General features: G+C 33.0%; 3 protein-coding genes and 1 pseudogene across 6 annotated transcripts; all 4 read left to right on the top strand.

Annotated features, from left to right (window-relative positions):
- Positions 1-686: 686 nt before the first annotated feature.
- On the top strand, positions 687-1,419 carry LOC128132997 (uncharacterized tatC-like protein ymf16; annotated as a pseudogene).
- Positions 1,420-3,005: 1,586 nt separating this feature from the next.
- Positions 3,006-9,390, top strand: LOC111917307 (formin-like protein 14). The gene is made up of 17 exons (XM_052769203.1): positions 3,006-3,265; positions 3,712-3,828; positions 3,932-4,635; positions 4,945-6,644; positions 6,735-6,858; positions 6,950-7,021; positions 7,098-7,196; positions 7,288-7,329; positions 7,404-7,484; positions 7,561-7,611; positions 7,710-7,791; positions 7,899-7,993; positions 8,079-8,150; positions 8,251-8,367; positions 8,680-8,748; positions 8,816-8,882; positions 9,060-9,390. Exons 2-17 carry the CDS (start codon positions 3,756-3,758, stop codon positions 9,263-9,265), a joined length of 3,654 nt encoding a protein of 1,217 aa, XP_052625163.1. The 5' UTR covers positions 3,006-3,265; positions 3,712-3,755; the 3' UTR covers positions 9,266-9,390.
- A 2,193-nt stretch (positions 9,391-11,583) lies between these two features.
- On the top strand, positions 11,584-13,368 carry LOC128125886 (uncharacterized). The gene is made up of 3 exons (XM_052770017.1): positions 11,584-11,715; positions 11,894-12,003; positions 12,419-13,368. Exon 3 carries the CDS (start codon positions 12,461-12,463, stop codon positions 13,031-13,033), a length of 573 nt encoding a protein of 190 aa, XP_052625977.1. The 5' UTR covers positions 11,584-11,715; positions 11,894-12,003; positions 12,419-12,460; the 3' UTR covers positions 13,034-13,368.
- A 1,908-nt stretch (positions 13,369-15,276) lies between these two features.
- On the top strand, positions 15,277-17,173 carry LOC111917308 (uncharacterized). Of its 4 annotated transcripts, none has more exons than XM_023913009.3 (2): positions 15,277-15,414; positions 16,252-17,173. In XM_023913009.3, exon 2 carries the CDS (start codon positions 16,273-16,275, stop codon positions 16,975-16,977), a length of 705 nt encoding a protein of 234 aa, XP_023768777.1. In that variant the 5' UTR covers positions 15,277-15,414; positions 16,252-16,272; the 3' UTR covers positions 16,978-17,173. The 4 variants fall into 4 exon arrangements, with proteins under 4 accessions (XP_023768777.1, XP_023768778.1, XP_023768776.1 ...); XM_023913010.3 differs by having other exon boundaries at positions 15,304-15,414; positions 16,263-17,173; XM_023913008.2 differs by lacking the exon at positions 15,277-15,414 and adding an exon at positions 15,552-15,946 and having other exon boundaries at positions 16,263-17,173.
- The last annotated feature ends 6,121 nt before the right edge of the window (positions 17,174-23,294 follow it).

The following is a 23,294-nucleotide window of genomic DNA, read 5'->3' as shown; positions in this document are numbered from 1 at the left end:
TATTATGGATTCTAGACAAGTCTACAAACGAGTGGAATCACAAGTGTTGTGATTTTTGAGTTTACTTAGCTTTAAGATCGAATTCATGGGATAAGATACACCATCAATATGTAGAATATCATGCAGCTTTTGCAGAATTCTCCTCACTCTTGTTTGACTACAACCACTTCTACACCTTCATTTAGCAAAGGGAATGAATCAAAGTTTTTTTCCGGGTATAAAAGAGGTTTCAGTTCTGATTTAGACTACGTACGAGGCATAGGATGGATAGGCACCAAAGACCAACAGCAAAAGAATAACCTAATTCTCTTAGTCAAGGTAGGGGTTTAGATCTCATCATGCTTTGGGATGCCAGGCTTGATGCTTCAAGAAAGTTCCAAACCAATCTCTGGCACTTGGTAAAGATTTGTGATTTCCGGGTGATGACAAGTAACTCGTGAAGGTCTATAGGCAACTACGGCTATTGAGCGTCGAGATGCTTTACCACGCGAGATCCTTTCCTCACGCACGGTACTTATATAGTAGAGCAGCAGCCACCGACTTTATTCGCTTGGTCGAAACAGACATATATGGGGAGAGAGAAGGGTAAAAATCTCTTTCTATTCACAGCGTTGGAAATACCCGGATAAGTCGGCTCTAGAGCAGTCATTGAATGCGCGATCTTAAATTTTATTTCGCTGGCAAGAAGGTAGGTTAACATAAGAGGGTTTGACAAAGCCTTTCCGTTGGGAAATCCCTAATAAGCTATGCTAAAAAGTTGCTATGGGGAACAAAGGACGAAATACAATCGATTCATCCATTTAAGTGGTTCTCGCTTCTCCTTGTTCCTGTTCCTAACTCATCCCCGGGTAGTTCCCAATGTTTGGCACTTTCCATACTTGATGGGTGCAACATCAACAAATTCGCTCATGATCAAGTTACAACCTAAGATCTATGACCATATTATGTTAATTGTTCGTATTTCGTTCATTCCATCGGTATGCTCCCAGGTACCTGTAATTGTGATCCGTTTGCCAGAACCAAGGGGTCTTTCTGTGGAAACCTCCACGAATAATCGTCGTTTTTTGATGGTTTTTCTGCTTCTCACAGCTGCTCTTTCCACACCTCCGGATATCTGGTGCCAAATCGTCGCCCCTTTCCTTATTTTTTTCAATAATAGAGTTGGCTATCTCTGTGGCATCGATTGTACAAGTTCATGAAGAGGGCTGGACGAGTGGAATGAGGGAGAGCGACTCGATCGACAAAAAAGAATAGAAGAGAAAGAACTGGGAGTTGGCGCCTACATAACTGCTTGCTTGCTTACCAAGCCATCCTGGCAAGCTCCTCCAGTTCGATTATGATTCTTGACTTGACTTATTATAAAAACAACTCACTATCCAAATGAAAGACGATCGATTATATACCCAAGAAGATAGAGAGTCCCACACACGAGAAAAGGTCACAAATAGAGTTGAACCAAGTAACATTGCAAAGGCATAATGATAGTAGGGTCAGGATATCCCCGCCCTTCGAACCGGACGTGAGGGTCTCCCCTCATCCGACTCTCTGCAGGGGAATCTCCACTCACTGCTTCCCCTAATATCCTCCCTTTACCACATCATGGGGGTTTACAGGAGATCCTAGAGGCTCGCTCGGAAAGGCTGCTATACCATACCTTTTGACTTAACTCTGCTCTAGTAGTCACTAGACTCACTATAGTAGTCCGTCCGGCTGCTCTTGCTGAAATCATTACTCTTCATTCTCCCGTGCTCTAGCAATTGCGCTCCCTAGACCACTACCATGTAGTTAGGTAGGGACAATCAATCCGGGAATCTAGGAATGAACGGGGATCCCTATCAATATCAAAATGAAGAAAATAGAATGAAATAGATTACCTTACTTCTTCGTTCTTTCTAATTCATTCACTTCAAGATTGGTTCTGAACGCCGCGTAACACCATCTTCAACCAACCTCCATCGTACCGGTGCGACCACTAAAGAATTGCTTATACACTAAACAACTGCTTATATACGCTTACTAAAAGACTGACTTTTATTCATATTCAATTCATTAGGCCAGCGTGAAACTAAGAAAGATAGATGTGCCTAAGGCGTAAACAAACTGTGCACGCTAAGAGAAGAGGAGAGATGTTCGCAATGACTACCACAAGAAAGCCACCCCCTCTCTCTAAAAGGGCCCGTCACTTCGTTCGTACCTTCTTGGCTTAGGCTTGCAACTTCACTTACTTTATGGCCTTGCCGCCTTTTTATAGCAGAAGCTAAGCGCTTGAAAAGCGCGCTAAGAAAGGTTGCTTCTGTCGGCCTTTACCATAATATACCTTGAGGTAAACGTTTATGCTGATAAATATACCTCTCATACACATTCATATCCTTTTGCAGAGAGGTGTTGACAACTAACCATAGTAAACATAACATAGACAATGTTTTAACGAAGTTACCCCTCTAAAACGCTCTTTATATACGTTATGGCCAAAGAAGGTTGCAATCTTTGATAATTTTGCAACTTTAATTTCATTTAACTTTTCGGGGAAAATGCATCAGAAGGGTAACCAACTATTGAGTTTGTTCTCATTTGGTCCCTTTCCTTTTTTTTTTTTTTTTTTTTTTTTGTATTCAATATATCATTGAACTTGTTGTTTGTGTTCACAATAACCTTTTGACCGACTATCATAGGTCAAAAGCCGGTCAAAAGGGTTATGGTGAATACAAACAACAAGTTCGATGGTATATCGAGTACAAAAGAAAGAACAAAATAAAAACAAACGCAACAATTAGTTATCCTGAAGAATCATTTTCCCAAAAACATACAATGACGTAACTTATAAAATCTGTTATATCATATAGCTGTCACAAATAAAAAACAGTTGAATATTTATTTTATGTCCCATAAAACATTAAAAAAAAGTTTTTAGGACCAAATAGAAAAATTCAAAATATTTTGTTTGAGCTAATATATCATTTTGTTAAAACATAGCAATTTACCCTGCAATAAAGTATCCAAACGTGGAAAAGGGCTCTTCTTTCTTTGTAAACAACAGACAAAGTCGCATAGTCCAAACTAAACAAGAGGATTTCAAAATCTGGAAAAGAGGGGAAAAGCCTCAATTCAAATTAACGCATCAGATGCACCACACAAACACCGTGCAGATTTCACACAAACACCCCTATCCTTCAATCGGAAACACCATCGGCGACACCCTAGGAGCGACCGGTGCAGCATCTTTCATTCATCTGTGTCGTTCAATCAGCTTTAGTGGAGCCACGAGGTTAGTTTTGAATCTTTGTATGTTAAATCCCCAGTAATCTGTTCGCTTTTTTATTCTTTTACTTTGTGAAAACCCTTTCCATTTAGCGTTTGAGAGTTGGAATTCAAGGTATGGAATGGAATTGAAGCTCATTTAGTTACAAGTTCTGAACTGATTTGGTTCCCTTCCCAATTTCAGTATCAGAATCTAATAAAATAGTCACATCTGTGATCTGTTACTGCGAGGCTAAATGGTCCCTATTAATGATGTAGCCATGAAATTCGAGACCCTAAACATAACATCACAGATGCTTTTCGTGGGATATGGTTACAAGTTCTGTATTAGCCTTGATTAACACTTATGTTATCAATTATCTGTGGTTTTCATGTGTTGAGTTACTGAAGGGAATTAGGTCACTACAGATAAATTGGTAGCCTTGATTAACACTTATCTCTTTTTTCTTTCAGATTATTGCTCATTCCGACATAGCAGTTTATTCATTTGACGAGACATGTCTCTTCTCAGTAGATTCTTCTATAGAAGACCACCTGATGGCTTGCTTGAGCTTGTGGATAGAATATATGGTATTTAACCACAATTGCAATCCTATCTAGAATTCATTTCATTAGTTTTTTTTTCTTCTTTACAATAACCTCTCTATATTCTTGTTTTTGTTTTTATTTGCAGTTTTTGATTCTTGCTTTTCAACTGAAGTTCTACCAGAGGGACTTTACCAACTTTATTTGCATGAAATTAGTAACGAATTACACGAAGAATTCCCAGAATCCTCCTTTCTTGCATTCAATTTCCGAGAAGGTGAAAGAAGGAGCCAATTCTCAGAAATTTTATGCGAGTATGACATCACAGTCATGGACTACCCAAAACAGTATGAAGGCTGTCCCCTTCTTCCATTATCTCTTGTCCATCATTTTCTTCGTCTCTGTGAGAGTTGGCTTACTCTTGGCAACAATCAAAATGTCATTTTGCTTCATTGTGAGAGAGGTGGTTGGCCTCTTTTAGCCTTCCTTTTAGCCAGCATTTTGATTTATAAAAAACTACAAACTGGTGAACGGAAGACTCTTGAAATTGTTTATCGTGAGGCCCCAAAAGGGTTGTCTCAACTTTTGTCACCTTTAAATCCGTACCCTTCACAGCTTCGGTACCTTCAATACATATCAAGGAGAAATTTATCTGAGGAGTGGCCCCCACCTGAAAGAGCTTTGTCTTTGGATTGCCTCATTTTGCGTGCTATTCCAAATTTTGACAATAAAAATGGATGCAGACCAGTGATTCGAATCTATGGGAGAAATCTTTTAAGTAAAGATGGGCTTTTGACACAAATGTTATATTCCACTCCCAGGAGAGGTAGAAATCTGAGGCATTATCGCCAGGTAACATTTAGATGTAAAATGTTTCCATAAATTGTTATTTAATCCAAACATATTCCATTAGCAAATCAAATGTGTATAAAGGCTCAAAACACCTTTTATACCAGTTTTCATTTTGACACTTCTTGAAAATTCTACTTACACATATGTAGGATGTCTTTCAAGTAGCTTACATGTTTCTAAATTTATATCAATACTTTGATTGCCAAAAATTTTAAATTTGCATACTTTAGGCAATCTATTTCCATCTTTTTTCTATTTTAAGTTTTTTTTTTATGGGATTTGCTGACAAATAGGCATGATATGATGCAGAAACAAAGCGATGTTATAAAGATTGACATTCAGTGTTTGGTGGAAGGTGATGTTGTATTAGAGTGTCTCCATTTAGACATTGATTCTGAAAGAGAAGTTATGATGTTTCGCATAATGTTCAACACTGCTTTTATCAGATCCAATATTTTGATGCTGAATTGTGACAATTTAGACACTTTATGGGACTCAAAGGCACGGTTTCCAAAAGGGTTCAGAGCTGAGGTTCTTTTTGGAGATGTTGAGAACATTTGTTCACCAAAAACACCAACCACAATGTTGAATGGAGAAGAAAAAGGTGGATTGCCTATAGAAGCTTTTAACAAAGTTCAAGAACTTTTTAATGGGATTGAATGGGGTGATGGTGGTGATGATACTGCTTTATGGTTAGTGAAACAGTTATCTGTTTTAAATGATGCGAAAGAGTTGTCAATGTTGAGGAATAAACTGAGTACTTATTCTTCACCTTTTGACTCTGAGGATGAAAATAATGCATCGAGTGTTGCTGATAGTTTGGATTTTTTGGAATCTGAAAGGAGTAATGATATGACGTGTACACCTGCATCTACAGTGAGCTTTTATGATGAAGCTTCATATAGAGATTCTATTTCGGATGGCACACCTGATCGGAAATCATTGGAGGATCCATTGCAGCTGCAGCATAAGATATCAGATGCAGGTGATTCCACCTCCACCCCTACAAGTGCTGATTTAAGTAATGTGAATGGTTCTTTAGCATCACCAAAACATGTTCCTGTTGATAGTTTAGATGATGCTATAGCACCACCTCCCACTTTGCCTCCTATCTCCACAAAGACCCTTCCACCACTGCCACCTCCACCACCACCACCACCACCACCACCACCTCCCATCGCTTCTACTTCTAGTTTTTCCAAGAGTTCACCACCCCCACCCCCACCTCCACCTCCACCTCCACCTGTTTCTTTGAAAGCCCCTCCACCACCACCACCTCCGCCTCCACCTCCACCTGTTTCTTCAAGAGGTGCTCCACCACCACCACCACCTCCACCTCCACCCATTTCTTCAAAAGGTGCTCCACCACCACCACCACCTCCACCTCCACCCATTTCTTCAAAAGGTGCTCCACCACCACCACCACCTCCACCTCCACCTGTTTCTTCGAAAGGTCCTCCACCACCCCCACCTCCACCTCCATTTGGCGTGGCTACTAAAGCCAGTGCTACCCCTGGACCACCACCACCGCCGCTCCCTCCTCCCCCTCCTGGAGCTCCACGTCAAGGAACAGTTTCTTCAGTAACCAAGCCACCTGGTGCACCTCCACCTCCACCTCCACCTCCAGGCCGCAATGGTGCAGGTCCACCAGGTCCACCTCCACCCCCACCTCCAGGTCGCACAGGTCCACCAGGACCACCTCCACCTCCACCACCAGGTCGCAGTGGTGGACCACCTCCACCTCCACCTCCAGGTCGTAGTGGTGGGCCAGGTCCACCGCCACCTCCACCTCCCGGAACAAAGGGTGGTAATGGGCTGCAACAAGCTGCCCCCTCCACTGGAAGGGGGCGTCTTACTGGTTCTTTAAGTAGTGGAAGAAGTAAAGCTGGTTCAGGTTCTTCAATTCCTCCTAAGAAGACCTCTTTAAAGCCCTTGCATTGGGTCAAAGTTACCAGAGCTATGCAAGGGAGTTTATGGGCTGATAATCAAAAACAAGAAGACCAATCAAGGTATATAATTCACAAATCAAATAGGAGTTTCTGTTTCTGATATAAAACCAGAGTAGAAATGTAAAATAAGTTTTATATTTGATTTTATAGGGCTCCTGAAATTGATATATCAGAGCTTGAGAGTCTATTTTCTGCAGCATCTGTTTCTGACAGTACCAGTAAAGGTGGTGCTCGACGAGGTTCAAAAATCAATAAACCTGAAAAAGTTCAATTGGTTAGTTACTGGATTTACTCCTAATCTAATATTTTTTGTCTATATTAATTTTTATGTTTTTCCAATTTATTTTCTTACGTTTAATTTTTAGGTTGACTTGCGTAGAGCATATAATTGTGAAATCATGCTTACCAAAATAAAGATTCCTCTCCCAGATATGATTGTAAGTTCATTTTCTTCTTAGGATGCATGCTATGCTACTTTTCCTTCAAATTTAAAAACTTCATTTTCCATCTTAGAATGCCATTCTTGCTTTGGATGCTTCTGCTTTGGACATCGATCAAGTTGAAAATCTTATCAAATTTTGTCCCACAAAAGAAGAAATGGAGACATTAAAGGTACTGTCTCTACTTTTCCCATAAGTTCAAATTACTACCATTATTATTATTATAATACTTAATTTGTCCTAAATAATTCTTGTAATCTCAGAACTATACAGGAAACAAGGAAATGCTTGGAAAGTGTGAACTGGTATTTTTACTCTCTCTAGGATTTAAAGTGTTTGAGAGAGAAATTTATTATAATTCATGGTCATGGGTTTGTAGTTTTTCATGGAGCTAATGAAGGTCCCACGGGTTGAGTCAAAACTTCGAGTATTTGCATTCACAATTACTTTTACCAGTCAGGTAGATATAAGACTTTTTACCATTTTTTTCAACATTATTGTTAGTTTTTCATGCATTTAATTCTAAAAATTTCCAGGTTAGTGATTTGAGACGAAACCTGAGTGCAATCAATGATGCTACTATTGAGGTAAGGATTCTTACATTTCAACATTATTCTTATTTATTATTATTTTTTGTTTCTATCAAAATCCTTATAATTACCTAATACTATATGTTATAATGTAGGTTAAGGAATCTGCAAAGTTGCGTCAAATAATGCAAACAATTCTTACGCTTGGAAATGCTTTAAATCAGGGCACTGCTCGAGGTACCATTCAAAACAAATAGCTTTTATTATGTCTGGTAGCTTCTAGAATCTTCTAGAAACTTGTGTTTCATGATATAAAGACAAGACATGCATGATCTGTTTTGCAGGATCCGCCATAGGTTTTAAATTGGACAGCCTTCTTAAATTGTCTGATACGCGTGCAAGAAACAACAAGATGACACTAATGCATTATTTATGCAAGGTACAAATCTCAAAACATCTTACAATTTTTATTATACATACCTCAACTCAAATTATAAATTATAATTTGTGTTTATTTTTACTAGCTCCTTGCTGAGAAGATGCCAGAGTTGCTAGATTTTGACAAGGATCTTGTTCATCTAGAAACTGCCTCCAAGGTATTTCAGTTCAATATTGTAAAACTTAGGGTTTGGGATTTTTTTTTTTTAGTTAATCAATCTGTTGCTGAGTTTTATTTTTCCCTTCCAAAAATGAAAGATCCAATTGAAGAATTTGGCTGAAGAAATGCAAGCAGTGAGTAAAGGTCTTGAAAAAGTTGAGCAAGAACTCACTGCTTCTGAAAATGATGGCGCTATATCAGCTGGCTTCCAAAAGGTCAGAGTTATTCATAAAAAAAAAAAAAACTAATCCACAAATTGCAATAAATAGCAGCCTACTTAAATTTCTTTACTGATAATCTTATAATTATAAGCAAGCATTCCACAAGTTTCATAATAATTACATATTGCGGAATAAAAGTCTGTTGCTATTATATTATTATTATTATGGGTAAATAAATTTAAGTATGTTGCTACTATGGATAAAAAAACAGATTATTATATTGGTAATGAGCATAAACTAGGTTGCTATTTTGTATATATTTTATTATAACTGATGAATATTTTATTAAACCAACCATGTTTTCAGGCGTTGAAGGCTTTTCTTGATACTGCTGAAGCCGAAGTCCGGGCATTAATCTCTTTGTATACAGAAGTGGTGAGTTTTCAACCTTTTTTTTTTTAATAAATATATTCATCTCATTCCAACAAGTATTTCTTTTCAGGGAAGAAATGCTGATTCACTTTCACAGTATTTTGGAGAAGATCCTGTTCGTTGCCCATTCGAGCAAGGTTTGATCTTTACTTTTTTCATGTTAATGTCTCTCTCTTTCCTGACATTTATTTATCTAAAGTTTTATTATATATATATATATATATATATATATATATATATATATATATATATATATATATATATATATATATATATATATATATAAGTGGTTCTTGGGTTTGTTGTTTATGTAGTGACACAAATATTGGCACTGTTTGCTAAGATGTTTAAGAAAGCACGTGATGAAAATGCACAGCAAGCAGAGACAGAAAAGAAGAGATTAGAGAAAGAAGCTCATGCTTTGAGGAAAGAAAGTATTAATATTGATGTTGATCACAAAAAAGATCTCAGAAACATGATCCGTGATACATCTTTATCCATGAAGAAACAAAATTTATAAGAAAGAGTATTAGTTTGTTTGAGTTTTCTTCCATATATAATATCACCCTCACACATACATCAGCATGTATAGAGAGAGATGTTCTGATGAGTAGGGATATAAAGTAAAAAAATTCGTTCTATGCATCGCGTTGGTCGACCATAAAATTTATCATCCTCGATTTTGGTGAATGACAAATTCGAAATAATATAATTTTAGATTAATTTAAATTAAAACAGTTATAATGAAATTGAACAAATGAAAGATATGTAAGAATTAATAATGTCCCGAGAGATAACATTAACAAACAGAGCAAGTGATTATTGGATTTATATATGAAAAAAGAAAAGACGAACAATACAAGAATAAGAGAAGTGTCCAACTAACAACTGACTAGCTCCAAGTCTTGAATTATGATGAATACGAATGAGATTACATGAAGTGAACGTGTTTTTGAGGGCTTTTTTAAGTTTCGTATATTGAAGGGTGTAAATTGAAACTTTCAACTTTTAGTGGGGCTTAAATGTGAAAAGTTTTAAGTTTCGTATACTGAAAGGTGTAAATTGAAAATTTCAAATTTTAGTGGGTTTTAAATGTGAATTTTAAATCGATAGGTTTATGGAAAATGATAAATCTACCTAGGTTTTTTTACAAAACTTAGCCAAAAAAGGAAAAATGACTTTTAAGGGTAATTAACTTTTGCATTTGTACTCATTCGGTCTTTTTTTTTTTGTATTCAATATACCATCGAACTTGTTGTTTGTGTTCACCATAACCTTTTTGATCGGCTTTTGACCTGTGATAGCTGGTCAAAGGGTTATGGTGAACACAAACAACAAGTTTGATGATATATTGAGTAAAAAAAAGGAAAGGGACCAAATGAGAACAAATGCAATAGTTGGTTACCCTCTTGATTCATTTTCCCTTTACTCATTTACAACAAATCTCACGTCATCTCTTACTGATATTAATGACTTTATGAGATTCATTCTTGCTTATCTTCAAAACATAACCTATGAAAGAACATTATTCATACATGTACAACTTTGTAATGCACTTGAATATTTATTAGGGAAATCTTGACTAAGCAGACGTATTTCATCACTACATTTACATTTCCAATCAAATGATTTATCATATCATGGATTCTAGACAAGTCTACAAACGAGTGGAATCACAAGTGCTATGATTTTTGAGTTTACTTAGCTTTAAGATCGGACTCATGGGATAAGATACAATATAAATATGTACAATATTATGGTAATGTGTCTACAAAAGCAGCATGATATCGTACATATTAATGTTATATCTTATCCCATGAGTTCGATCTTAAAGCTAAGTAAACTAAAAAATCACAGCACTTGTGATTCCACTCGTTTGTAGACTTGTCTAGAATCTATGATACGATAAATCATTTGATTGGAAATGTAAATGTAGTCATGAAATGCGTCTGCTTAGTCAAGATTCTCCTAATAAATATTCAAGTGCATTATAAAGTTGTACATGTATGAATAATGTTCTTTCGTGGGTTATGTTTTGAAAAGAAGCAAGAATGAATCTCATAAAGTCATTAATATCAGTAGGAGATGACGTGAGATTTGTTGTAAATGAGTAAAGGGAAAATGAATCAGGAGGGTAACCAACTGTTGCATTTGTTCTCATTTTGTCTATTTCCCTTTTTTTGTACTCAATATACCATCGAACTTGTTGTTTGTGTTCACCATAACCCTTTGACTGACTATCACAGGTCAAAAGCCCGTCAAAAGGGTTATGGTGAACACAAACAACAAGTTCGATGGTATATTGAATACAAAAAAAGGAAGGGACCAAATGAGTACAAACGCAAAAGTTAATTACCCTCAAGAGACATTTTCCCGCCAAAAAAAGGCTTTTCCCAAATAACTACTAATTTTGCATATTCAATAGAATGTAAAAAAAATAGTTTTCATTTTTCTTTCTGAAAAATACTATTTCATAGGTTTGAAATGTCAAAACGTCCGAAACGATGTTATTTCAAACTTCTGTTTTTTACAAGTTTAACATGTGAAATACTAAACTATTTTCATAATAGAAGAGATCTTTATATTGATAAAACTAAATCTTAGCTTTAAAAACATTTAAAAAAAATATGATATAAAAATAGGGATTTTTTAATATATTTCCTAAAAACACATATAAAAAGCATTAATTATAATAAATATTATCATAATTAAATGTAATAAACATTAATTATGTATAATATTACTCTAACTAAATATAAAATACATTAATTATGTAAAAAATATTATTTATATTTAAAATTTATCATATTTAATTATGGTAATATTTCTTTGTTATATCAAAAATACCGTAAAAATACAAAATATAGAAGAGATCTTTATCCCTTGCCACGCACGTTTCTTCAGCTGTAGCATCGGTCAGTTCTCATACGGTCGCCGGTTGCGAACGGCGCTCCGTTGAACCCAAGCAAGGTTAGGTTATGTTTCCTTAATTCTTTTCAATTCTCATTTTCTAATTCTTCATTGTGGTTGATCGACGCTATCCTCTCCTCAATGCATTTGGGTTCAATTTTTTTGTCCAACTTGACAGAGTTTTATATGTGTACGTATCTGTATAGATCCTAACAAGTATATTTTCTGATTTTATCAGTGAATGATCAATGATTTGATGAGACTATGAGACTATTGCGATCAGTTTATTTATGATCTCTACACAGCTATTGCGTGATCTCTACTCCTATCCAGATACATAAACACGAAGTTACGCCTCGAAATCCCAAAACTATTTTGGTCCAGATACAACTTAGTTCACATAATCGACTAATTGTTTGTTAACTAGAATATAAACAATGTACAATGTCTAAGTTGATAGTATTTAATTGTTGATTCGAGAAAGAATCTAGCTGCTGATTATCGCCTCTGTATAAATAGATAATGTATTTGCCTTTCAAACAGTGTTTTTGCACATAACTTTCTCTATTCTTTGCCTATTGTATTGAATTGAACACATACAACTTCAATAAAAAGAGTAAACGCTAGTTGGATACAAAATTTTTAGTCGTCTTGCTCCATAAAATGATTATGCATGTTCTAACATCCTTAATTTTGACTTTTCTTTTGTTTTGGTAGGGCTTGTGTAGAATCTGACTAAATCAAGTTCTATTTGTTCTTGCAGATTCATCATCGAATATTACTCAAAGTGTTTAGCTTTCTTGCAATGGATCTCCCACAAAAAAGAAAAAATCCAGAGCCTAAACCAAAACCAGGTGGTGGTCTAGCCGAATCAGATGGCATGGTACTGGATGCGATCAAAAGCAAAAAAGAAATGGCAATCTTGAAAAGGGATTTAAAGGAAGAAACAAAACTCCCAGAGTCCATTTTCAACAAGTGTCTCAAGAATCTCCAAGCTTTGGGTCTAATAAAAGAAGTTCCCCATGTCCAATTCAAGACCAAAAAATACTATATTGCAGCAGAGTTTAATCCATCAGAAGAGATCACAGGTGGTTCATGGTATTCAAAAGGGGAACTTGATCAGGACTTCATTAATGGTCTTAAAGACCTTTGCCTCAGGATCATTCGTAAGCTAAAGGTTGCAACTGCTGATGGAGTAATGGATATAATCAAGAACAAAGGGTTGTTAAAAACTGATTGCACGACTCAGCAAATAAGTGAGATATTGAGGTATATGGTTTTGGATAATAAGATTATAGAGGTGAAGAGTACTGGATTGGGGGAATACCATTCCATTCCTATTGGGAATTTATGTTATAGGTGTTCATCAGATGATTAGTCTAAGAGTTTAGAAACAGGGGCAATGATGTCAATTCCTTGTGGTGTTTGTCCAAAAATTAGAGAGTGTACGCCTGGTGGACTTATCTCTCCAACTACATGTGTCTACTATACCAAGTGGTTGGATTTCTGATCATGACACCATGTTTCCATTTTCTGCAGCATTTTGAGGTACATATAATATCTTTGTTTTGGTGTTTGATCTTGATCTAGAATCTCTTTGTTTGGTTTCATCCATTAAGACCTGTTTGTCTTTTATAAGTTTGGAATGTTTGATCTTTGATTCAATGAATATTCTTTTGTTAGGCATTGAAATGAAATATGTTATCTATCTAACGACTTTCTTTCAGATTCATTTAAACATGCGATTCTTTTCCTAGTCGTTCAAACATGTATGCCAACTAAGCACCCAAAATTGGTAGGATGTGCAACAAACGGTTATATTGGTACAATTTAAACAAATTTCTAGATTTAAAGAGCCTAATCATATTATTTTATTATCATATAGTTATTTTCATTATTATTATAATTATTACAGATAAATACAAGAGATAGCAATGTTTATGTATCTATCATAGCCATGTCATTCAAGTATAATAAAAAAGATGGGAAGCACATTGCTATTTCTTTTTGCATTTAGTCATGTTCACTGCTAAGAATTATGGCAAATACAATTGTTAGTAATTTAGTACTCATTTAGTCATGATCCTACCAAAAACTTTAAAACATTATTATACCACTCAAAACTTCACGCTCCATCTAAGAATACCATTCTTGTATTGGAGGCTTCCGCTTTGGACACTAATCAAATTGAAAAAAAAAAATCTTATCAAATTTTGTCCAACAAAATAAGAAATGTAGACATTAAAGGTAATCTATTTTTCTTCCACACAATTTGTTCATGTAAATCGACCACACAATTTGTTCATTCTCAATTTTGGAGAGAAAATACATTATTTATTTGCGCCTATAATGGTTTTTTTTTATTATTATTTTTTTTAATTTTATAACTATTGTTGAGTAGGACTATATAAGAAGTGAGAGCCACATCCTTTCTTATTTTTCTTATATTTTTAATACTTTATATCAATTTAGTTTAGTTTTCATTATAATTGTAAAATTGAACTATAATAATATTGGACATGCCTAATGATGTCCATATATCATTTTCAAGTTAGGTATTTTAATTTCACTTTGCATAGGCTTTCGAAAATTCATTTGATGAGCTCAAACTATGATGAGCCTAAAGGATAGTAGAGTATAAGGATAGTAGAGTATGTTTCACAAAAATATATGATAATCAGAAGCTGTAACTTTTATTATATAGAATTATTAGACAAAATTATATATAAGTTTGTAAAATGTGTAAAATTATATAAATGAACATCAATAAAGCACAAAAAAAAAGTTTATCTTTAAAGGTTACTTGAAATAACTTTTGGATTATGAGGGTTTTTTTTCTAAAAACTTTAAGATTGACATTTTTTTTTCTTAATTCGAGTTTTTTTAATGACTAAAGGTTTTATAAGTCTATACGATGAGAGACTAGTGGTTGATGTATATAGGGGGTGTTTGAGATTGCTTTTTAATTTAAAAAGTCATTTTTGACAAAAGAAAAAGACTTTTTGGTTTATGGTTTTTATCAAAAAAAAAAAAATTTTAAAATATGTTTAGATTAACTTTTGAGGTGACAAAAGCCAAAAAACCAAAAGTCATCAAAAGTTAGCAATTCGTGACTTCTAAAAAAGCTCATTTTTTCTTCTTACCAAAAAGTCAATCCAAAATTACTTTTGGAATTGCCGGACACCTTTTTAAATATTTGGTTTTTTGAAAAAGCCAAAAATCTAATAAATCAGTTTGAAAAGTAATCTCAAACATCCTCATAATTCTACAAAAAAAAATCCAAAGATTCAAACACACCCAAAAGTGCAAAAGTGCCCCACAACTTATCCTAACATGATGACCTTTAGATAGGTTCGACATGAGTCATTCATATGATACGACTTATCATTTTAAAAGCTCTCAAATGGAGTTGTTCCCCACGATACAAACTTAATGATTAATGAGTGAAATTTTATATGAAGGTCTAGAGTCAAAACCCGGACAAATCCAAAATATTGTTAGTGTTCACTTTTTAGCGATTTGCCTCTCACGGGAGGTCTAGGGCCAAGTTTTAAGGGTATAAATTGATTTTTCAAGTTTTAATGGGTTTTAAATGAAAATTTTACATTGATAGGTTTTTAAAATTCGCACGCTTTAGTGGGCGTACAAAGCCCTAAATGTAAAACCCTTTCATGTACGCACAAAATCACCAATTCACAATCACTTGGGACAATTCTGCCATCGCATCATCTACGGCTGCACATCTCCGTTGAACCCAAGGTTTCTACTTTTTAATTTCCATTTCATCCATTGTTGTTGATGCTATCTCTTTCAGCCTCTTGTTTGTTGCCACTTCATTTTTCCCACTTGCAAAGAACGACACATTTGTTTTTTTTTTTTTTTTTTTTTTTTTTTTTTTTTTGTGTGTATGCGTGTATTCTAACAAGCACAATAGTTTAATCTGAGTTTGAGACTGTTGCGAACAATTTATGATCTCTTCACAACTATGATTTATTTGAAAGGCTCTTTATTTGTCCGTACTACTATCCAAATACCTAAAAATGGCGTAACGCATCTAAATGCAAGAACTATCATGATCCAAATATAAATGGCTCACATAATTTAATACTTATAAAGGTTAACTGGAATGTAAAAAATGTCCATGGTATATCCCACGACGAGAGTAATAGAAATTAGGGCTTCAGGTTATTAGAAATCAATCCGCTTCGACCTCCGACCTCCAAGCCCTTCACGTTTCTTCTGCTCGACGGCGTTCAGAGCTTCACTTCCGGCCACCAGACATCGACCTCAGGTCCGATTGGAAGTTTTTTCCTATTTTTTATTTTTATTTTTGCGCTCTTTCATTTTCTTTTGATGATTATAGTTCCTATTCCTGTTGGTTTCTTTCTTTTGATCATTATACTTCTACTTCCTGTTTCGATCACTCTTGTATGTTTTTTTATCATTATGGTTCCTGAGATCCCTGTGTTAATTTCTTGTGAACTGTGAAGTCTGTTTTGATCAGTGTGAAGCCTGCCTCTGTTTGTTTAGAAACTCAGTAATGAAGTCAGTTCTATTTGCATGATTCGATTCTATGACTGAAATCAAAGTGTTTAGTGTTGTTGCAGCTTCATCAAGATGAGTCTCTTACAGAAAAGAAAAGCCCCAGAGACGAAACCAAAAACAGGTGGTAATATAGCGGAATCAGATCGCATAGTACTGAATGTGATCAAAAGCAAAAGAGAAATGGCAATCTTTGTAAAGGATTTAAAGCAGGAAGCAGGACTCCCAGATCCGACTTTCAACAAGTCTATAAAGAACCTCCTAACTTCTGGTTTAGTAAAAGAAGTTGCCCATGTCCAATTAAAGGGAAGAAAACACTATATTGCAGCTGAATTTGAGCCATCACAGGAGATCACAGGTGGTTCATGGTATTCAAAAGGGGAACTTGATCAGGACTTCATTAATGGTCTTAAAGACCTTTGCCTCAGGATCATTCGTAAGCTAAAGGTTGCAACTGCTGATGGAGTATATGATTTTTCTGTTAAAAATGGGCTGATTAATATCGATTGCACGAGTCAGCAGATAAGTGAGATATTGAAGTCTATGGTTTTGGATAATAAGATTATAGAGGTGAAGAGTACTGGATTGGGGGAATACCATTCCATTCCTATTGGGAATTTATGTTATAGATATACAACAGGGGATTCCGCTCAGGGTTTGAAAACAGGGGCAATGGTGTCAATTCCTTGTGGTGTTTGTCCAAGAATTAGAGAGTGTACACCTGATGGACTCATCTCTCCAACTACCTGTGTTTACTACACCAAGTGGTTAGATTTCTGATCATCACACCATTTTGTTTCATTTTGGGTGTATAGTTTTAAGTGTTTCTTTTCTTCATCTTTATCTACAATTTTATATACTTTTTGACTTTTTGTTTCGTTTCATCCATTAAAGACCTGTTCATCTTTTATGAGTTTGGATGAAATTTGGTGAAAGTTTCATATTATTTCTTATTAGAGCATTGAGTTTTGAATGATGATGTCATTGTTCATATAGGATATTTAAGTTGAATAAAAGCGAGGGAAAGTATATTGTTTCTTTTTGCTCTCCTTTTAATGGGATGTGCAAAAAGTAACTGATTACGCATTGTTATAATGGGGAGGTTTTCAAAGAATAATGTTTTCATAACAAATTGTTGGTTATATTGTTATTCTTTGCATTTACCCCTAATGATTATGATATGATATTGATATGATTGTTTTTGTTTTTATTATTTTTAATTGTAATTGTAATTGTATATGTATTTTTTCCGTCTCTTCTCTTCTCGGTGTTTTATAATTTAAACCTGTGAAACCATGGATGATAAAACGAAACAAATTTCATAATTCGAAATCGTATATGACTATTCAAATGTTTGCTAAAAAATTATTAATTTAAAAGGTATAAGTTTCTAAGTACATATACAACTTTGTACACATCAACTAACTTGTAAAAAGCAAATGATTAAAAATTGAGGCATAAAATGTTTTTTTTAAGAACCCCAAATCCAATATCAACTCATATTCTTGTCTGTAATAATTTTGAAAAAGAACAACCTGTTCTACTAAAATGCTTTATATAATAACATATATAAATTTTGTTAATAAAAGTAATTTATTATCCTCAATAACTATTATAACAACTAATGATCTAACAACTTCTATAACATTGATCTTTGGCAAAATACATTAACATTATCTGTCACACACAAAAAAAAAAATCAGCCTCAAATCATAAAAAGAGGAAAAGGAAATTTGAAGCTTACTTTGACATTAATATAGCCAACAAGGTAAAGGCAGGAGCATAGGCCCATGTCTGGCATAAAGAACAAAGTAATTTCTATTAAATCATTATGGATTATTGGGGTTGTATTTCATTTATTTTATAGTACAAAACATGACCATCATAACACAACCCATGGGCATGTTAGTAACTTCAAAATTGAAATTCAAGAAAAAGCCTTGGATTTTGTGACATCACACTACGAACAAAAGCGTAATGAAATTAAGTATATACAGTGCTCCAGCTTATAGAAACAAATAAGAATTACCTCAAAGTTTTGAGTGGTAAAAAATCAACAAATAACTTCAAGTTACATCAAATTCTATCTCCCTCTTCACTTTATGAGTACATGAAATGAAAAATTCTTCTAATCTCATGATATTTTTGTTGAATTTGAAAATTCATACATATACCAAGGTAAAACCAAATCCATTTGAAATTGAATCTTAACTTTGGGACAAAAAGAATGAGAGGTGATTACAAACTTCATCCTTGGGTAGGCGATTTTTCTAGGTCTGTGACCTCTACTGTCAATACAAACTTCCTGCCTTTAGACCTTTTCCAATTCAAAATCTCTGTTTTGGAAGTAGATTTTCATTTCAATTAAGGAGAGAAGGATATTCGAACATGCAACAACCAACCTAACGTGAAATAGCAGACTAGGAGGCTTACCAGACTTCACTTGTTATTAAACAGCTTCTGTATGAAACACGCCTCTGTGTTTGGCTTTTGTCACACAGAGAACACAAAATTATGTTGTATGTTACTATTACCATTATTATTATTAATATTATAATTATTTTTTCCATTGTTTGGATTCTAATTCTAAATATATATTTACTAATCCAACATTGTTTGTTTTATGCCAAGCAAATGCATAAGTTAACTTTAGTTGCTTGAAACTCTTTAAAAACTTAATCCTTATTCTAATAAATGAATAGGTTTATTCTCCTACCGACAAGTGTCATAATATTAAAAATCATCGTTAATATTATATGTCCCTTATCATGCCACTTGTCAATCTATTAATTATCCATTTTAAATTTCAAATTTTAACTTTCTCATTTAATTATATTAAGTTAATAATTGATTCTCCACTTTAAATTTTAAATTTTAAATTTTTTCAATTTAATTATATTAAATTAATAACATTAGATTAAAAATAAAATAAAATCAATACAAATTATAAGGTGATATAACTTCACGTATTTGTTTAAATCAATGATTATAATTTTATATAACTAAAAAAATATCTCATAAGTAATAATTTATTTAAAATATTTGATTAATAATTTTAATTTTTTATTATGAAAATTTAATTAATTTTATAACTGTAGTTCTCAATGGTTATAAACTAGTTTAGTTATAAATTACTCAATTTATCATTTAATGTATTCATTTCTAACAAATTGAAATTTTATTCTAGATATATAATTAGTTTTTTTTTAATTAAATTTGTTTATCTGTTGATTAATAGTTTAATTACTAATAATAATATTTTCTTATTTTTTTCTTAACATTGTTCAATATTTATTATTTTTACTTTAGTCATAAAACAATAGTAGTAAGCAAAAAGTTCCAATATTTTTTTTTGAAGTTGGGTAAATAGTACAAATGACATAAAGGTGTTGTTTGTTTTTTTGAAGCTAAAATATTTGCAGTCTGCAGACTACATCTGCAAGCCTCTGCGGTAGAACAGGTGGATCAAATATCTGCAGTCTGCAATAAAAAATCTATTTGTTTTTAACGTCTGCAGCTGTCGAAATAAATTGATTTTTCAAACTTAAGTTCATATCATAAACATTAAAAATACATTTTCAGCAAAAAAATAAAGAAAAAAAAACTGCACGGTGGCCCATGTTTTTTTAGGTAAAATGGGGTCTGAAGACCTTTGAAGACAGTGGTCCATGTCTGTGCCAGGAAGACCTCGCACAAACGTTTTTTGATCTGTGCACTTCTAAAAAACAAACACTCTGTGAGGGCATATGTCTACGCGTTGTCTGCACGGCACAGACAAAAGTGGTTGCGCAGATCTTCACAAAAAAAAAAAAACAAAGAACCCCTAAGTTTACACCAAAATTCTAATTTGACACTGTGTTTTTTTGTCTAAAATTTGACACCAACATCTTGACTTGTCAACCCGGTATACGGTTTTAAATGGAAAATGTTCGACATTGAACAAAATTGTAAAAAATGATGTTTGATTTGGAAAAAAAGAAATAAAGTGTCAAATTTGAAAAGAAAAAATTAACTTAATGTCAAAATCGAAAAAAGTGAAAACTTAGTGTTTTTTGTGCAAAAAAAATTTAATTTTGACACGTCAGCATGTCATGTCAGCAGATAACCTGGTTGACCGGTCAAGTAGTCAAAATTATAAAAAAATTAAAAAATACAGTGTTAAATTTGAGACAAAAAAAACCACAGTGTCAAATTAAAATTTTGGTGTAAACTTAATGTCTTTTATGCTATTACCCTTTGAAGTTTTAGATTAAGAATTTGCATGAGAAACAGGATATTGAATGATAAAAAAAATAGTATACAAATTAAATAATTGAATATATTTTTAATGAAATTTCGGGCGTGTTTGGCAAAAGTAGTTGTTAGCTGGAAGCGGATAGCGATTAGCTGCTAGCGTGCAACATGTAGCTAGTAGCGGGAAGCTGTAACTTTTATTTGTTATATGAATGTTTGGCAAAAGTAGCTGTAAGCTTTTGAAATATATAAAATTACATAAAAGGACATTTGATTATATATAAGGGTAATTATGGAAATTAATTTCAAAAGCTCATGAGCGTTTTGTTAAACGCTATATGAAGTAGCTTTTAAAATCGGAGCGTTTTGTTAAAACTAAAAGTTAAACGTCCGTACTGTCAAATGAAGCTTTTTGTTTAAACTAGAGCGTTTTATCAAAAGCTAAAAGCTATAACTTCCAAACGCTTACAAAAGCTCCATGCCAAACACATCCTCCGAGTTATTTCGAATTTAGATATTAATTGTTGATAAATCACATGCTAATACTATGTTTCATTTGACCTATGTGTACAAAAAAAATTGTCAAAATGTGAGCAATTTTTTTTCTTCTTTTTTTATTTATAATTTCTTAAGATTTTTTATAATTTCTTACAACATTTTATAATATTTTTTTTTCCTATAGGTTTTTCTAATACAATGTTTTAAACTTTGTTTATAATTTTTTTTTAACTTTTTTTTTTATACTTTCATATAATTTTAATACAAGTGTTTTTAAACAAATATTTTATAAATGTTTTAATTTTTTCTTACAAGTTTTTAACTTACTTTCTTTTACAACATTTTTAGAGTGTTTCACAGATTTTGTATGACAAATTAATATTTTTTTATAAGTTTAAAACGTTGTATTAAAAAATTAAAAGTTTATAAACTTCTAATTAAAAAGTTGTAATATTTTAAACATTTACATTATATAAGTTTTTTCTGTTTTTATATTTGCTAAGTAATATTTTCTTGTTATTTTTTTAAAAAAACTCTTCATACTTATTGTTACATATTTAATTTTATTGTTAGATAGTATTTACTTTTAAAATATTGTATATGCTTAAAAACAAAATAAAAAAAATTATAAGAGGCTATATAAAATATTTCACAAAACAAAAACATATTTATTTATTAAAAAGTAAAGTTTAGAATTGATCAATATTTAATTAATATTTAGGAAATTATGGATATTTTAAAAATAACGCTTGGAAAAAATAATACAAACAAATATGAAAAATAAAATCGCTATTAAAAGTGGGGAAAATGACTTATTAGAGTAATTAACTTTTCGTTTTATTCACATTTAGACAACATTCTTTTTCTTTACACATTTAACCATTTAACTCTTAATTGGTTCAAATATTACCATTGTCACCTACTATAGTCGATGACAATGACAATATGTGAACACATATAACAAGTTAAATGATCCAATGTGTACAAAAATAAAGAAGTTGCCTAAATGTGAACAAAACAACAAAGATTATTACCCTGCTAAGTCATTTTTTTTCAACTGTAAATTTATGCACCTACTCTCTTTATATATAGTACTTGTCATCTAAATGCTAGAAAAGTGACAACTTGCCATTTAAATGTTAGAAAAGTGACAAATTTATTGCAATTACTTTTTTTTAATTAACTCAAACTTTAATTAACAAAACTTAGTTATCAACGTACAACGAATGTGAAGGCAAACATACAACAAATTATCTATTTTGCTTTATTGATTGTAATTACCCCATGCAACTTAAAGGTTTTTCTTTTCTTTATGGTTGGTTATGTTTATGTCTATGTATTAGGTTTAGAGCATGTTATATTCCCGTTAAGTCTCTTTTATGATATTTTTAGGTTGTTCTGGCTGTTCCTAGAGGGCAAGGTATGTCGAAAATAATCGATACCCGAAATAATAAACCGAACCGTATTGAATTCGGGTAGAATAGGTCAGGTTTATCGGGTTTGGTGTATTCGGTAAGGTATGTGTATACGGTTTTGGCTATACCTAAATACCTGTTTATTTAAAAAAAAAACCCTTGAAATATTAGATAATACATGGTCCATTACAATTTAAAATATGTGTGAATGTGTCTCCTCTTCTTTACTGATCGATCACACATCACATCATTGCTTCTGAAACAAAATTGCACTTTTTTTCCTTCCTTATTTTTGTACCACAGACCACTACAACATTTTCGAATGTTTATAGTTATATGCAGAATCATGAATGGTTCATTTTTGTGAGTTACAAATATAGTTATATAATTGGTCCCTACAGTCTAGGCAACATGCTAACTTTTTTTATAAATTTTTTTACGGGTAATACCTGAAATCCCCATATCCGAATACCCGAATTCCAATACAATTTTGTTATGGGTTCTTATTTTTATTTGAAGAAAACCTAAACTTTAGCTAAAACCCGAAAGCTATATCCGATCAACATCCCTACCTTGGGCCTTTTTTATCTCATAGGATGAGAATTCCCAACTTACAATTGTTTTAATTTTTTCTATTAATAAAATTTTAATAGAGGTACCGTTCTCTTTTGTTTTTATCTCATAGGATGAGAATTCCCAACGTGTCATTTTTGTTTTAAAAGTTCTCTCAAGCTTTTTTTTTTTTTTTACAAGGGAATGAAGTCTAAATTGACCTGCTAAAAAGGTACCTTAACTTGTAATTATCGGTTTCCAACTTAATTTCACTTAAAAAATAAAAATAAAATCCACGTCACATTTGCATTTAATGATTATACATAGAATATTCCGAACACAAATGTTGGTTGTGGTGGGATGAACTTGAGTTCTCCATTGTGTGTAAAGCAATAGATC

Source organism: Lactuca sativa, chromosome 3, assembly GCF_002870075.4.
Source record: "Lactuca sativa cultivar Salinas chromosome 3, Lsat_Salinas_v11, whole genome shotgun sequence".
In the NCBI taxonomy this organism is placed as follows: Eukaryota; Viridiplantae; Streptophyta; class Magnoliopsida; order Asterales; family Asteraceae; genus Lactuca; species Lactuca sativa.
This window is presented reverse-complemented; position numbering and strand designations above follow the sequence as displayed.

Excerpts from the sequence above, each read along its gene's own strand:
- LOC128125886 (XM_052770017.1), top strand. The coding sequence starts at position 12,461 with ATGGATCTCCCACAAAAAAGAAAAAATCCAGAGCCTAAACCAAAACCA.
- LOC111917308 (XM_023913009.3), top strand. The coding sequence starts at position 16,273 with ATGAGTCTCTTACAGAAAAGAAAAGCCCCAGAGACGAAACCAAAAACA.
- LOC111917307 (XM_052769203.1), top strand. The coding sequence starts at position 3,756 with ATGTCTCTTCTCAGTAGATTCTTCTATAGAAGACCACCTGATGGCTTG. Across the intron at positions 7,022-7,097 it reads TTCCTCTCCCAGATATGATT|AATGCCATTCTTGCTTTGGA; the intron begins GTAAGTTCATTT and ends TTTCCATCTTAG. Across the intron at positions 7,197-7,287 it reads AAGAAATGGAGACATTAAAG|AACTATACAGGAAACAAGGA; the intron begins GTACTGTCTCTA and ends TTGTAATCTCAG.